This window comes from Salmo salar, chromosome ssa17 (assembly GCF_905237065.1).
Source record: "Salmo salar chromosome ssa17, Ssal_v3.1, whole genome shotgun sequence".
Taxonomy (NCBI): Eukaryota; Metazoa; Chordata; class Actinopteri; order Salmoniformes; family Salmonidae; genus Salmo; species Salmo salar.
In genome coordinates, this window is record NC_059458.1 from 25,347,285 (window position 1) to 25,362,055 (window position 14,771).

General features: G+C 41.9%; 1 protein-coding gene across 4 annotated transcripts in view; it reads left to right on the forward strand.

Annotated features, from left to right (window-relative positions):
- Positions 1-341: 341 nt before the first annotated feature.
- The window catches only part of LOC106575654 (early endosome antigen 1), a 31,399-nt gene continuing 16,969 nt past the window's right edge, over positions 342-14,771 (forward strand). Inside the window, exons 1-9 of one of the 4 annotated variants that reach the window (XM_014152274.2) lie at positions 342-451; positions 551-780; positions 2,486-2,606; positions 5,099-5,229; positions 5,638-5,736; positions 6,539-6,735; positions 7,005-7,068; positions 7,197-7,259; positions 7,395-12,968. In XM_014152274.2, the coding sequence (XP_014007749.1) occupies positions 571-780; positions 2,486-2,606; positions 5,099-5,229; positions 5,638-5,736; positions 6,539-6,735; positions 7,005-7,068; positions 7,197-7,259; positions 7,395-7,724 (1,215 nt within the window). In that variant the 5' untranslated portion in view covers positions 342-451; positions 551-570 and the 3' untranslated portion in view covers positions 7,725-12,968. Of the gene's footprint in view, positions 781-2,485; positions 2,607-5,098; positions 5,230-5,637; positions 5,737-6,538; positions 6,736-7,004; positions 7,069-7,196; positions 7,260-7,394; positions 12,969-14,771 lie in introns of those variants that run through there. The other 3 variants (XM_014152272.2, XM_014152275.2, XM_045699179.1) reach the window with 3 other exon arrangements.

Consider the following 14,771-nt stretch of genomic DNA (forward strand, 5'->3'; position numbering starts at 1 on the left):
TGAAATGTTTGTCAAGTGAAAGCATCCAATGGCCTGTTAGTCTCCTCTCACCGCTTTCTGACCTCCCCTATGGCCTCCCTCTGACCTTTGAGGGTGAAAACGGACTATCACACACCTACTGTATCTCTGTCTGAGATATCATCTACTGTAGGAATGTTTTTGTTATGTACAGTAGGCTATATATATATATATATATATATTATTTTTTTAATCCTGCAACATAATTTAATATCTCAGTATTGTCAGATCAGACCTCCCGCCCTCACCTACCGTTAACCAATCATGTCAATGCAGAGCTATACGGAGCCCCCCACATTGTTACAACATTTAAGAGGCGGACAGCGATGCGGTACAGAGCTTAATTTAGCCTCCGCCCCGCTATTGCGTCTCAGACCACATTTTCGGATCAAGCATAAATTGGCTCTTAGCCACGGCCTCGCGAGCATTACAGGTGCGCGCCAACAGGTGATTTTGATTCGATTGTCACATAATTCCTCTTCTCTTTTTCTGAATGGTTTAGTCAACATATGTTGCAATTTGGCTACTTTAGGTTTCAACACAACAAGAAAAATGGATCGCTCAAAGAATTCCGTTGCAAAGAGGAGAAACAGAAATGCAACCAAAGGGAAAAAAGTTACTCACAAGTCAAATGTTTCACCGGCGATCAGTAGACTCATTCAAGACACTTCAAATCATATTCCATTGGGACGACAACTTCAGAGGACGCCGCCAACGTCAGAGTTGAAAATAACTTGGCCTTTGAGCTTTGAAACACAAACGGTAGGCCGAATCTCGTTCACCACACTTCTGCCTAGGCGCACTGGGGTTTTTACAGTGCCTTCAGAAAGTATTCACCCCTAGACTTTTCCTACGTTTTGTAGTTACAGCTGAAATTTTGTCCCTGGCGTACACACAATACCCCATACTGTCAAAGTGGAATCATTATGTTTTTAGAAATGTTCACAAATTAATTAAAAGCTGATGCATTGAGTCAAGTATTCAACTGCTTTATGGCAAGCCTAGATAAGTAAAAATGTGCTTAAGTTGCATGGACTCTGTGCAATAATAGTGTTTAACATGATTTTTCAATGACTACCTAATCTCTGTACCCCACACATACAATAACTGTATCAGTAATGTCCCTCAGTCGAGAAGTGCATTTCAAACAGAGATTCTACCGAAAAGACCAGCGGTTTTACAATTCCTCACAAAGAAGGGCACCTATTGGTAAATGGGTTAAAAATGTAAAAAGTAGACATTGAATATCCCTTTTGAGCATGGTGAAGTTATTAATTACACTTTGGACGGGGCGTCAATACACCCAGTCACTACAAAGGTACAGGCGTCCTTCCTAACTCAGTTGCCGGAGAGGAAGGAAACTGCTCAAGGATTTCACCATGAGCTCAAAGTGTACTTTAAAACAGTTTGAGTTGAATGGCTGTGATAGAACTGAGGATGGATCAACAACGTTGTAGTTACTCCAGAATAGTAACCAAAGTGAAAAGAAGGAAGCCTGCACAGAATGCAAATATTGCAAAACATACATCCTGTTTGCAACAAGTGCCTAATGTAATACTGCAAAAAATGTGGCAAAGCAATTTAACTTTGTCCTGAATACAAAGTGTTATGTTTGGTACAAATCCAATAAAAAACATGAGCAGGTGCACACCCAGAAAAAATTATTTAGTGTAAAGGTGCTGACTAACGGAGAATAAACGAAGCTGTAAAAAAGAGTCGCACACTTCGTTGTATAACCTCCCAGTAATTTGTAGGTTAAAAAAAAAACTTTTGGCATCACTGTGCCTTCTTCAGGGTGGGGCAAATCCAATACAACACATTACTGAGTACCACTCTCCATTTTTTTTCAAGCATAGTGGTGGCTACATCATGTCATGGGTATGCTTGTAATCGTTAAGGACTGTGGAGTTTTTCCGGATAAAAAAGAGCTTACCAAGAAGAGTGAATCTTCCTGAGTGGCAGAGTTAGTTTTGACTTAAATCTGCTTGAATATCTATGGCAAGACCTGAAAATAGTTGTCTAGCAATGATCAACAACCCATTTCACAGAGCTTGAAGAATTTTGAAAAGAGTAATGGGCAAATGTAGCACAATCCAGGAGTGGAACGCTCATCCAGAAAGACTCACAGATGTAATTGATGCAGAAGTTGATTCTAACGTATTGACTCTGCGTTTTAATACTTATCTAATAAAGATATATATTAGTGTCTTATTTGTTGTGCATTTTTTGCAAATGTTCGAATTTTTCTTCCACTTTGACATTAGAGTATATTGTGTCTGGTTGACAAAAAACATCAATTAAATACATTTTAATCCAACTTTTCATCACAACAAACTGTAAAATCAAGGGGTGTGAATACTTTATGAAGGCATTGTAGTTTGTAGGCCAACTTGAGCCAATTATTGTGGAGGGTGGGCCTAGCCAACTAATTAATTTCTATCTGTTACAATTTTGTCTTTCCATCCAGATTGAAACCACCCCTGGGCAAGAACCCTTGTCTCCTGCGCTAAATATGACCATGGACCTTAACACAATTGAGCCTGCAGAAACGGAAACGTGCCGACGGTCTCGCATCACTTCAAGCACACGTGGGTGTTTCCCATATTGTTCACAATCCTTTAGCTGTATATTTGCACCAATATGTGATTTGATATATCTGAGGTGACAAACATAAACGCACACGGATGTCGTCCACCCCCAAAATCTGAGGGGCCACAAAGTACGTGAGGATGGGAGGGTGGTCTGGAGGGGGGCTTGGCCCCATCTGCAAGTGGGAGAATTTAGCCTGAAATGGCTTTTTCCTGCAATTTAGAGTCATAATCATTATGCTTAATTCTATGTGCAAAAATGTATCTTTTTCTGCATATGTAACCATACCTCTTGAGCTGTCTGTTCTTTTTTTGCTAATATCTGGGTAAAATAATGAAAGGAATGTGAGTCTTACTCAGTTCATTTAGTATTTGCTTGCTTTCCTAAAGTCTTCCAACCTTGCCAGCAGGCATGCCAAATATTTCTGTAGTTGTCACATGTGCCGAATACAACGTGTTTAGACTATCGTGAAATGCTAAGATGGTTAGACAAGCTAGCTACTGTAACTTGATTAGTAGCCTGAAATGGCTTCTTGGTAGCTAGTTATGAGGTTGGGAGATAGGTTCTCAATCTGGGCTAGCCAAAATCAACTTCATAAAATTGCTAGGTGGCAAGTAGTATTTCAGAGAAACGACAACTATATATACAGTTGAAGTCGGAAGTTTACATACACTTATGTTGGCGTCATTAAAACTCGTTTTTCAACCGCTCAACACATTTCTTGTTAACACACTATAGTTCTGGCAAGTTGGTTCGGACATCTACTTTGTGCATGACACAATTTTTCAAACAATTGTTTACAGACAGTGAATTATAAGTAAAATAATCTATCACAATTCCAGTGGGTCAGAAGTTTACATACACTAAATTGACTGTGCCTTTAAAGAGCTTGGAAAATTCCAGAAAATGTCATGGCTTTAGAAGCTTCTGGTAGGCTAATAGACATCATTTGAGTTAAACGGAGTTGTACCTGTGGATGTATTTCAAGGCCTACCTTCAAACTCAGTGCCTCTTTGCTTGACATCATGGGAAAATCAAAAGATATCAGCCAAGACCTCAGAAAATAAGTATAGACCTCCACAAGTCTGGTTCTTCCTTGGGAGCAATTTCCAAATGCCTGAAGGTACCACGTTCATCTGTACAAACAATAGTACGCAAGTATAAACACCATGGGACCATGCAGCCCTCATACCGCTCAGGAAGGATACGCGTTCTGTCTCCTAGAGATGAACTACTTTGGTGCGAAAAGTGCAAATCAATCCCAGAACAACAGCAAAGGACCTTGTGAAGATGCTGGAGGAAACGGGTACAAAAGTATGTCCACAGTGAAACGTGTTCTATATCGACTTAACATGAAATGCCGCTCAGCAAGGAAGATGCCACTGCTCCAAAACCGCCATAAAAAAAGCCAGACTATGGTTTACAACTGCATATGGGGACAAAGATCATACTTTTTGGAGAAATGTCCTCTGGTCTGATGAAACAAAAATAGTACTGTTTGGCCATAACCACCATCGCTGTGTTTGGAGGAAAAAGCGGGCGCCTTGCAAGCCGAGGAACACCATCCGAACCATGAAGCATGGGGGTGGCAGCATCATGTTGTGGGGGTGCTTTGCATGCAGGAGGGACTGGTGCACTTCAGAAAATAGATGGCATCATGAGGAATGAAAATGATGTGGATATATTGAAGAAACATCTCAAGACCTCAGTCAGGAAGTTAAAGCTTGGTCGCAATTGGGTCTTCCAAATGGTCAATGATCCCAAGCATACTTCCAAAGTTGTGCAAAATGGCTTAAGGACAACAAAGTCAAGGTATTGGAGTGGCCATCACAAAGCCCTGACCTCAATCCTATAGAAAATTTGTGGGCAGAACTGAAAAAGTGTGTGTGAGCAAGGAGGCCTACAAACCTGACTCAAACCTGACCAGCTCTGTCAGGAGGAATGTGCCAAAATTCTCCCAACTTATTTTGGGAAGCTTGTGGAAGGCTACTGAAAACGTTTGATCCAAGTTAAACAATTTTAAAGGCAATGCTACCAAATACTAATTGAGTTTATTTAAACTTCTTACCCAGTGGGAATGTGGTGAAATAAATAACCGCTGAAATTAGTCATTCTCTACTATTATTCTGACATTTCACATTCTTAAAATAAAGTGGTGATCCTAACTGACCTAAGACAGGGAATTTTTACTAGGATTAAATGTCAGGAATTGTGAAAAACTGAGTTTAAATGTATTTGGCTAAGGTGTATGTAAACTTATATATATATATATATATTTTAACATGACAGATCTGAGTGGGTACGCGTCCTCTGAAAACACATTTCATTAAAGTTCCAATTCTTATCTATTTTAATGTATTCCTATGTCACATGACCCTACTGTATGTCTATAAATCTGAATGTTAAATGCTTTGGTTTATGATGGTGCAGAAGCTTGTAATGAAAAATATATTAGCACAATCCACCAAATGTTATCAATGTACATGTTCAGTCTGTTCAGGCAGTGTGCTGGAAGAGGACCCCTACTCATTGATAAGAGACATGCAGGGCTATGAGGTTACCCCGGCAGACCTTGTATTCCTGAAGAGAGCCAGGCAGGAGAGGCAGATCAACGCCTTACAGGTGAAAATTCATATCTGATGTTGAAAACACCCACTTGATTATTTTAATGACTGATGCTCATGGTACCTCAAATTGAAATTACGCAGCCATTTTGTGCTGCTTTGATCACACATTTAAAGATATCGTCAATATTCCCTCAATCACCTGGGGTGTGTTCATTATTCACACACACAGCAAAACTTTTTTGCAGCAAAATGTTTTGCCACGAAAAATTCTGGTAGGTTTTGTTCCGTTTGCGTTTGGTTCAGTTTGCAACTAAAAATGTTTTGCAGTGAAAACGAGTGTTTCTATTAGACAAATTCAGGTAGGTTTGGTTCCATTTGCGCCTAGTGAGTACTCCCCATTAGAGCCTACTTGATACAGTTGAATGATGTTATGTTCAAGGCTGTCATTGTGTTTCCTATGCAGAGAGAGCTGGATGAGTTACTGAGGCAGCAGAGGAACCAGATGCTGGCCAGGAATCTGTCCTTGGCCTCCAGAGAGAAGATCCAAACTGACCTTGACGAGGTGAGGTCACTTGTTATTGTACAGTAATGTAGCTACTAGGGATGTGACAAATGTACAATTGTTCTTAACTTTTAAACTGCCGTTATGTTTATACGCTAAGAAAACTCAGATATGGTCCTTCGTATGACCCTGTGTGTATTTGTGTATGTATGTGTATATAAATGGTATGACCACTAGGGGGCAATGCAGTTCAGTCTACCTCAGTCCTGCCTAGCTAATAGACGCCGCTCATCTTACTGCTGTCTCCCACCCACTCAGCAACAATGGTAGTTAATGCCGTTTTAGGTTCTCTGCTGTGTCCCTCTCCTCCATGTTTTCAGGACTTTGCTACTGTCGCTTCTCTGTCTCACTCTGACATTTCTCCAACTGTTAAATAGGATGTGCAGAGCGCTTTTATATCCGTGACTAATCATTTGAAAGATGCATATCTCCTGCTAATAACGTTACAGCATTGTTGCGTTAGGTATTTCTTACATTTGTATTTTTCCCTTGATGATGATGATGATGGGGATCTGATAGTGGTAGTTTTGTGATGACTACACTGAAGGTTCTTCAGTTAAGGATTTTCTCCTTTAAAAGTTTACACCATTACTAGATACTGTCCTATGCTGAATGTCATGTTGCCAACCTCTGAAGTTATGACCTTGAGTTAATACTGCCTCTTAACTTTACTGTGTTATATCTTATCATTTATCTATACAAATGTTTATATATTCATAATTTTCACATACTCATATTCGTAGTGTTTGTGGATATGTCGATGCATTCTCTGAAAATTGTTCTGTTGGACATTACGTTTCAGGTCCTGTCCTGTGAGCAGACTGTTCAAATGGGGCAAGTGTTCCTCTCGAGGAAGCTGAGCTCAACGGAGGTAGAGGCCCTGGACTCCAAGTCCCTCCTGGCCCAGATAAAGACTGCTGATGTCCAGCAAGCTGTAGAGGAGGAACAAGCTGAGATCACTGAGCTAGAGGACAGAGTGGCCAGAGCCCTGGAGCTCAGGTAGCTAGCTATTTCACTTCATGTTACTGCAGTGGCCAGGATCATATTTATTAGGCACCAAATGGAAGAACATTTACTGGAAAAGGGACAGGAAAACAAGCAGGGACTTACAATAAGAAGCATTCATTTTTGTTCTGATGCAAAACGTTTTTGCTACAGTGTGCCTTAATGAATATGACCCATGGAAGACCTGGCCAGTGTGCAGTTTGTTGATGTTTACAGAAACAGGAGTTCTGGCTTTATATTAATATTATTGTTTATAATTTCAGAGAGAGAGGGGAGCAAAGACAACAGGAGATTGAGAATCGAAACAGAGCCATCCTCACGAAAAAGGTGCTATTTGTTCAACACTTGTCACCATGTAGTTTTTAGTTATACGATGAATCACCAGCAGTACTGTACGGTCATGGGCCAGTTCTTTCTGGACATGTATAACTGATGAGCACTGCTTCATCTCTAAGGCAAAAATCAAACATCTGATGAAGGAACTATCAGAGCTCAAATCCCAACTGGCTGGGGCAGAGGTAAGTCTGTATGTAATGTAATAAGCTCTGTGTCTGACCTTGTGGTGTCTGGGGTGTTGGGAATTTTCAGTCGCAGTGAAAAATATTTGTACTTCCTCAAGAGATTCCATGAGCCAGTTCCTTGTAACTTCACAGGAGTCTTTGCTAACCATTCAAGGCAAGATGGACACTTTGAAAGACACAGAAAAAGAGGAAGACACGGGTCCCCAGGAGGCATTGCAAGTCGCCCCAAGCCAAGCAAAAGCTCCCAAGGCACCCAGGACAAAAAGGAATGGTGGAGAAACAATTACCCAACAGGTTTCTCATGTCCGAATTAAAGCTGAAAATACACCTACCATAGTTGGAGAGTCCCATATGGCCAGTATTCTCAGACGATCTACGAGAATAGCTACCAAGAAGAGCTGCGTTGAGAATAAGCCTGTTTTGAGGAAAACTCGCCCTGTCAAAGCAAGCATTTCACTTTGAGAATTTTTCTCTTTTCCTGGAACTTTTGAGTGTTAAGGAGTTGTTTTCCACTGCTTGTTTGGTACTGTGGTTAGGTTTCCATCCAGTTGGCAACAGATTTTAATGCAGATAGTCAAAATTCCGCACAGAAACAATATATGCATTTTTCCCACCAGACGTGCTTTCATCAAACTGACTTTTTAGCGGATAAAATGTTGTATGACAGTGCACATAACACTTTTGCGCTTATGTTTTCATGTACAGAATAAAATAGAAGTTTTAATGTGTTTCCATAGCATTTTAGAAATAGCCTACTTGCCCAACCTGGTTTTTGGCCCATTCGCTATAGACTACAGTGTGCTGATAAAGTGTACAGGGTAGGTTATACACTGAGTGTACAAAACATTAAGAAGCTCTTCCCATGACAGACTGACCAGGTGAATCTATGATCTCTTATTGATGTCACTTGTTAAATCCACTTCAATCAGTGTAGACGAAGGGGAGGAGACCGGTTAAAGAAGGATTTTTAAGCCTTGAGACATGAATTGTGTATATGGGCCATTCAGAGGGGAATGGACAAGACAACTGAACAGGGTATGGTAGTAGGTGCCAGGCGCACCGGTTTGTGTCAAGAACTGCAACGCTGCTGGGTTTTCCATGCTCAACAGTTTCCCATGTGTATCAAGAATGGTCCACCAGCCAACTTGACACAACTGTGGGAAGCATTGGAGTCAACATGGGCCAGCATCCCTGTGGAATGCTTTCAACACCGTGTAGAGTCCATGCCCTGACGAATTGAGGCTGTTCTGAGGGCAAAAGGGGGTGCAACTCAATATTAGCAAATTGCTCTTAATGTTTGCTATACTCGGTGTATGATGAGATATGGATAAAGGCAGCCAATCACTGTTCATGTCACCCGCATCATTCAAATGATGGCCTAACCTCAATATTTTTGCATGAAAATTTGCATGAAGCTTATCACTGTGGCGTGCATTTAACCACCAGTTATTGAAACAACAACAAAGCAGCCACCCCGGCTGCGTTTTGGTGAGAAACTGAGGGAAGGGGCTGGAGAAATATCACCACTCAAATTCATAGACTGAGCTATGGATGCAAGCAGTGACCATCCATGATAACAACATTATAGTTTGAACCATGTTTTGAAGCTGTAGTGTTGTTGTTTTTTTACCAATACTTTGAGTAAAACAAGCTCATATTTGGGGTTCTGATGGGGTATGACAGAACTAGGGTCATTAGTAAGTTATATTCTTCAAGGTGTAATGGGTATTCAGTATATCATTCATTTAGAAGTCCAAAAATGGATGTAGCAACTAAGGATTCCAGCAACAAAAAAATCAAGATGTTGAGTGAAATTGTATTCTCCTTTTCATCTATTCTAAATTTGTTTGGCTCTGTGTACAGATTGATCCTCTTGTACCTTTGATCAGATATATTGCTGAATAGACAAATACTGTTATTACTGGAATAGAATCTTCTAGAAATTGATTTCTCTGAGACCAGTGTTTTCAGATCTAGAATAATAGAGCCCTCTTGTGGACACTTTGGAATCTGACATAATGCAGGATCTGTTAGTGTAATTGGTATGTATAGTTGTGAACTCTAGAATGTCTACAGTGAAGGCCAGGGATATTTCTGCTGATGCATGTCTTTCTGTGTGCCAAGTTGGCGACAGTCCAGTCAAGCCCTGGACGAGTTTTAATATGAAGGAAACTGATGTCCTGCTGCATATGATCATAACACTGAGTCATAACCTTGGCCTATTGGCGAGACCAGTGTTCAGATTATCCTCAGTGACCCTGTAGCTAAGGGGCATCTTATACACATTTTGACGTCACTCCTCTTCAGAAGCATGAGAACACACAGATGCTCTCACTCATCTGGTGTACAGCAGCTCGGCCCAGTGGAGAGGGAACAGTAGGAAATGGGTGGTGAACAGCAGAATTACCCAGAACTCCCAGTTATTCTTGGCTACCAGACAAGGGAGCTGAGACGAGGAACGAGATGGCTGCCATATTGTTAACATATCACAATCAAGCCTTCTGTGTCTTTTAGAAGAGTGGAGGAACCCGTCCCAAATTTCTGTCCACTTTATTTCAGTTGGAGCAGAGAATTTGCACATTTTCTTTAGACATGTAGATTTAGAAATTGTTGAAATGCTGTTGACGTTTCCCAGACTTGCCCTGACAGTTTCATGCCACACTGCAGTATTCCAGTCATCTGAAAGAACAATTTTCTTATTCTTTATCCGGCGTGAAAGTTTACCGTCTTTCTCACTCCTCTGCTCTCCTGTCTTGATCTCGAGGTCTGGGATGTAATGCTAACTGTGCTGTTCCACATTGACATGCATTTTCAGTAAACTGTGCAGTGAGTTATTTACTCACTGAGATTAAATAGAATTCAAATTATATTTTTGTGTAAGCATGCATGCAGCATTTTCCCATGCAGAATTTTCCTGTTGTGCAGATTTGATTGAATGCATCCCTAGGTTCCCTCGGTACATACAGTATCTGTTGAAGTGGGTCAGGCCCCTCCACGGACTGATGTGGTGTATTTCTAGATCACCTAGTCCTTTCTGTTTGGCTCTACTGCTTTCCGTGTGAAAGGAGACCGATTACCAGTATGTGGCCTTGTATTTAAAGTAGTGCTGGCTGTACAGTTTGCTCTGGTTGGATTGACTTGTAGTTCCCTCTTCAGAAGTGCTTGACGGGGTGAACACAGATGCCCTATTCATCATCCAGCAGGCCTGTCCTCTGCCGTCCCTAGTCAAGACAAGAACCAACATGCCACCCTCTGTCTTTGTGCTCTGTGCCAGCAGATCAAAGTCGAGAGGGACAGGATGCAGCTTTGACAGGAACCAGGCTTATATCTTTACTGTTTGGTTGTTGTCCTGGCGAGTGACGTAAACGAGTCCCTGCTGCTAGCGTACATCAAGGAATTTATATTTCTGCTACAGTACCTTTTTGTTCATTTCAAAATTGAATCTGTCGCAGATGACATCATGGTAATGATGGATGGTTGTTTGCAACCGGTGGTCACATCTGTCAATCAGGACAGATTTTCTGTTGAAGGACTGCTGTGTATAAACATAGTAGGCTGATACAGGCAGTCAGGCAAACTTGCTCGTTACTGTCCCAGCCATATCCATTCCTCCCCCTTACACTGTAATGCTAATTAGCATAGTCATTTGACATACTGTTGCACAGCGTCAGTATGGTGTGGCATTGTTCGGGGGGGGGGGTGTGATGATGCAACGTGCAATCTGACTCTGCAGGGTTCAATCAGCGTCTCTCTGCCTGTTTAACTTTCCTCCTCTGGCTCCAGACCCCCAGTGTTTCATATGACATCTTTACTAGACAGCTGCGCTGCCCAGTCGGCTTGTCCTGGAGTCGTCTGTCTCAACGAGCCTTTGTAGAGGCCAGGGTAAGTGATCTATTACCCTCGGTCTGTGAGCCCTGAGCTGAGCTAACTCAACCCTCTGGCCTTTTGGAAGGGAGTGGTGGATCTACCTCCATGAACCCACTCCCCTGTTCTCTGTCCAGGCCAAGATGAAGGACAATGGGACCAGGCCTCTCTGACCAGATGGTTGCTCTGTAAAAAGAGTGAAGGTTATAAAAGATGATTGTGAAACTGCAGGACAGCAAGCGCATGAGTCCATGGTCTGAATATGCAGGGGTATATGTACTGTAGTTTGTTTGGATCAGAAACTCTATCTCCAGACGCTCACTAGCTTGTTTTGGGCTGTTCAGCTAGGTTCCGCTGCTGCACATTTCATTAACCTGAGGTAGTCCGTGCCTGATTCCACATATTCAAACCCTTTGGTACAAGGAGACGCTAATCTGGAGTGAAATGCAGATTCTGTGAAATGGATGCTGCTGTTCAAAACAGTTTAATACTTCCCTGAAATGTTTCATATGGTGTTTTTATTTTTTGAAGTACTTTGGAATATTTTGACCAATATTTGCTAATGCAGGGCCAGCCATTGTTCAGAAGCTTTCTGGGTATGAGTGCTTCACCTCAAATACGTCAAGTTAAAGAACCAGATCGTGTTTATAGACCAAGTCCAAGCAGACAGGGGAGATCCCAGGCCAAGAAGCTGTGGGCAGAGAATTATCCCCAAATTGCTCATGTCTTTCTCTCTGCGGTCGGTGGAAACCTTCTCTGTTTAAACACTTTTAAATGAACACTTTACCTATTGTCTGCCACAGGAAAACAGGTAACACCTCTGCCTCCAACTGTGTAGTACTTCATTCTGCGTCTCTTTTTGGATGTATTTTCAGTGAAATTATATCGATACTAAAAGAGAAATATTAACATAGGTCTAGAAACAAACCGCATCCATATTGATATCTGTTTTTATAAAATCTATTTTGTCTGCCCGTCATCCTCTAGACTTCATGTGGACTCTGTAATGGCTGGTTCTACCACAAGGAGGTGGTGTGGGACATGTCTGACATCTGTAAACCTTGGGTCTATCATGGAGGTTAGTCGGGACAACCCAGAATGAGACGGAATGGAAGACACACACAGACTCAGTTATCTAATTTCCATCGCTTAGCACTCTGCCAAAGTCATCTGTCGTCTCTAGTAGTGTTGTTCTGTTTAGTTTGGACAGTCCCTTACTGCCAAGTAAAACCCTATAATAGTATATTACACAGAATGAGCCCGGCTAACAGTATGTGAATCAGTGGCACATGTAACAGTAGTCGTGCCAAGTCTAACTGGGCAGCAGGAGCGGGTGCACTGTGAACACATCCAACCGCTCTGTGGGACCAGTGTGTGAAACCAGCCACTCAAGTCCCCGGCCAACACCGATAAAATCCCAAACCATCAGTGTTTCGCTCTAGACAATTCTCCCTTTTGTTGTTCCACAGCATTAAACAGTAATAATGACTATAGTTTATATACTAGATTGATTTATCAAGGATGGTGGCCAAATTGAACATCCTATATATTGCTATAATAAATGTTCACTCGCGTTAGGCTGAGATATTAAGACCTCTTTACTTGTCTTTGTACTGGTGCAAGTAGGCCTATGGACCCACCAAGAAGTAAACATCTGACGTTTTTCTTTTTTACATGGCATCAATTTGGTGTCTTTCAATTATAGGATCATTTGAATTTTGATTATAGAATGTTGAATGATTTGCAGGAAATGCTCAATATTGTTTCAATTTTCAGCTGAATGTGATATATGCATTAATGTAATTCACATTATCATTAAGAATAAAGGACTGTTCAATCAGATTACATGAATCATTCACATGATCAATCAAGTTATAAAAAAATATGCCCAGAATATCTACCTCCCCTCCCTGCTCCAAATACCCTCCAAATACACCCTCCTCTCCACAGCTCTTTTGGATAACACAGACATCCTCATGTTGAGAGTTTGATAAACGCTTCAATCCACTGATTGAGCGATTGCAGCGCTATTAGAATGAGTAGTTAGTCTTCCAGCTAGCAGTTGTTTATATAACTAGTTGGATGAAAGAGCAGCAGTGTGTCATTGGTTTCTGTGGCACCGTTACAGCCAATGGAGATGGACACTGTTCCTGTTCTTAATGTACGTTCTCAGCATGCCCTTTCTCCTCTTTTGATCATCCAATCCAATGTGTTTGAGGAGAGAACACTGGCTTGTCCTACATCTGTGTGCATCAGAGAGCACACAGCAAAGCTCTGATGTCATTTGTTTTGCTACTCTGTGTGGAGGCGGTAGCAAAACAAGCATGGCAGCGGCTCCGCTAAGTGTTGGCTGTGATGCTGAAGAGGCGCGTGGAAATAAAACACACCAGACTAAACATTTACACACTGTCTGCATGCCAGCTTGGTTTCTGACATGGGCTGGATGGAGGCTGGGGGGTTTAAGGGATGACATTCACTGCCAATAATACCTCCACCCCCCCGTTATGTATACATTGTACATTCTATTAGAGTGAAAATAAACTCACATAAGGCCATTTTACTTTCATCATTAGAAATGAAAGTAGAGTGAGGGGTATGTTCAGACAAGCTTTGGGTTTCAGGTATGTATAGCCCTGAGTCCCCTTTCAACAGTTACCCCCCCCCCCTCACTCTTTCTCTCTCACACACACAGCGACCCCCCCTCACCACCCTGCGGCCTCCAGCCCACAGCATCAGGTTTGGGCTCTGGCGTTGTAGAGGTTTGTTTTAGAATACCAAAGCCGTGAGCACCTCACAGTGCATACGCCTCTCAACTCCACAAATATGTCAGAAGCATATTAGATAAATATTCCCTCCAAGTGCAGTGCCAGTGTACACACCCCAGAGTTCCTCCCATCTATCAACTCATGCTGAAGTGTTACTCTGGAGGCAGGAGATTTACGGTGATCAAAGTGTCCTTTTGGCTGACCCGTTAGCTAGAGGCTATGGAAAGGAGAGACAAGGGCAAGGCTACACTGACTGCGCTGTCCCAACAGCTTATCACATGCAATAGTGATTACTGCATTTCTGTTGGATGCTATGCTACCTCGCGTTAGCTAACGTGTAGACCAGGGGTGCCCAACCAGTCGATCATGGAGTGCTTGCCAGTCGATCGTGAGATGATTATACATGTACTTAAATTCAGCCACACAAATCAACGCCTATAATCTCTTTCTGTTTTAACGTTCAACAGTCCTCCATTCACAGCAATGTCTGAGAAGTCACGTGATTTACATCAAATATGACCAGTCCCTGCCCACTTATTGACGTATGCCTAGTTAGCGCGGTCAGATGTCGCCCGCCATCTCCAAGTCGAGGTCTAGCTAACTTAGTAGCCAATTAGTTCTTAAGTTGTGTAGTTGACAGCAGCAATAATGAGTGGAGGGAAGGATACAGAAAATGTATAATTTCCACAAGGAAAGGAGGATTATTTTTTCATCATGTCAAACTCAAAAAATGTGTGCCTCATCTGCCATAATAGCATCGCTATCCCAAAGAAAGGTAACACAGAACGACATTTTAAAACCACACAAAACCCAGGAAAGAGATTTTCCAGCAAAGACTGAATTACGAAGAAGGAAGGTACACTAACTAAAAAATCAACTG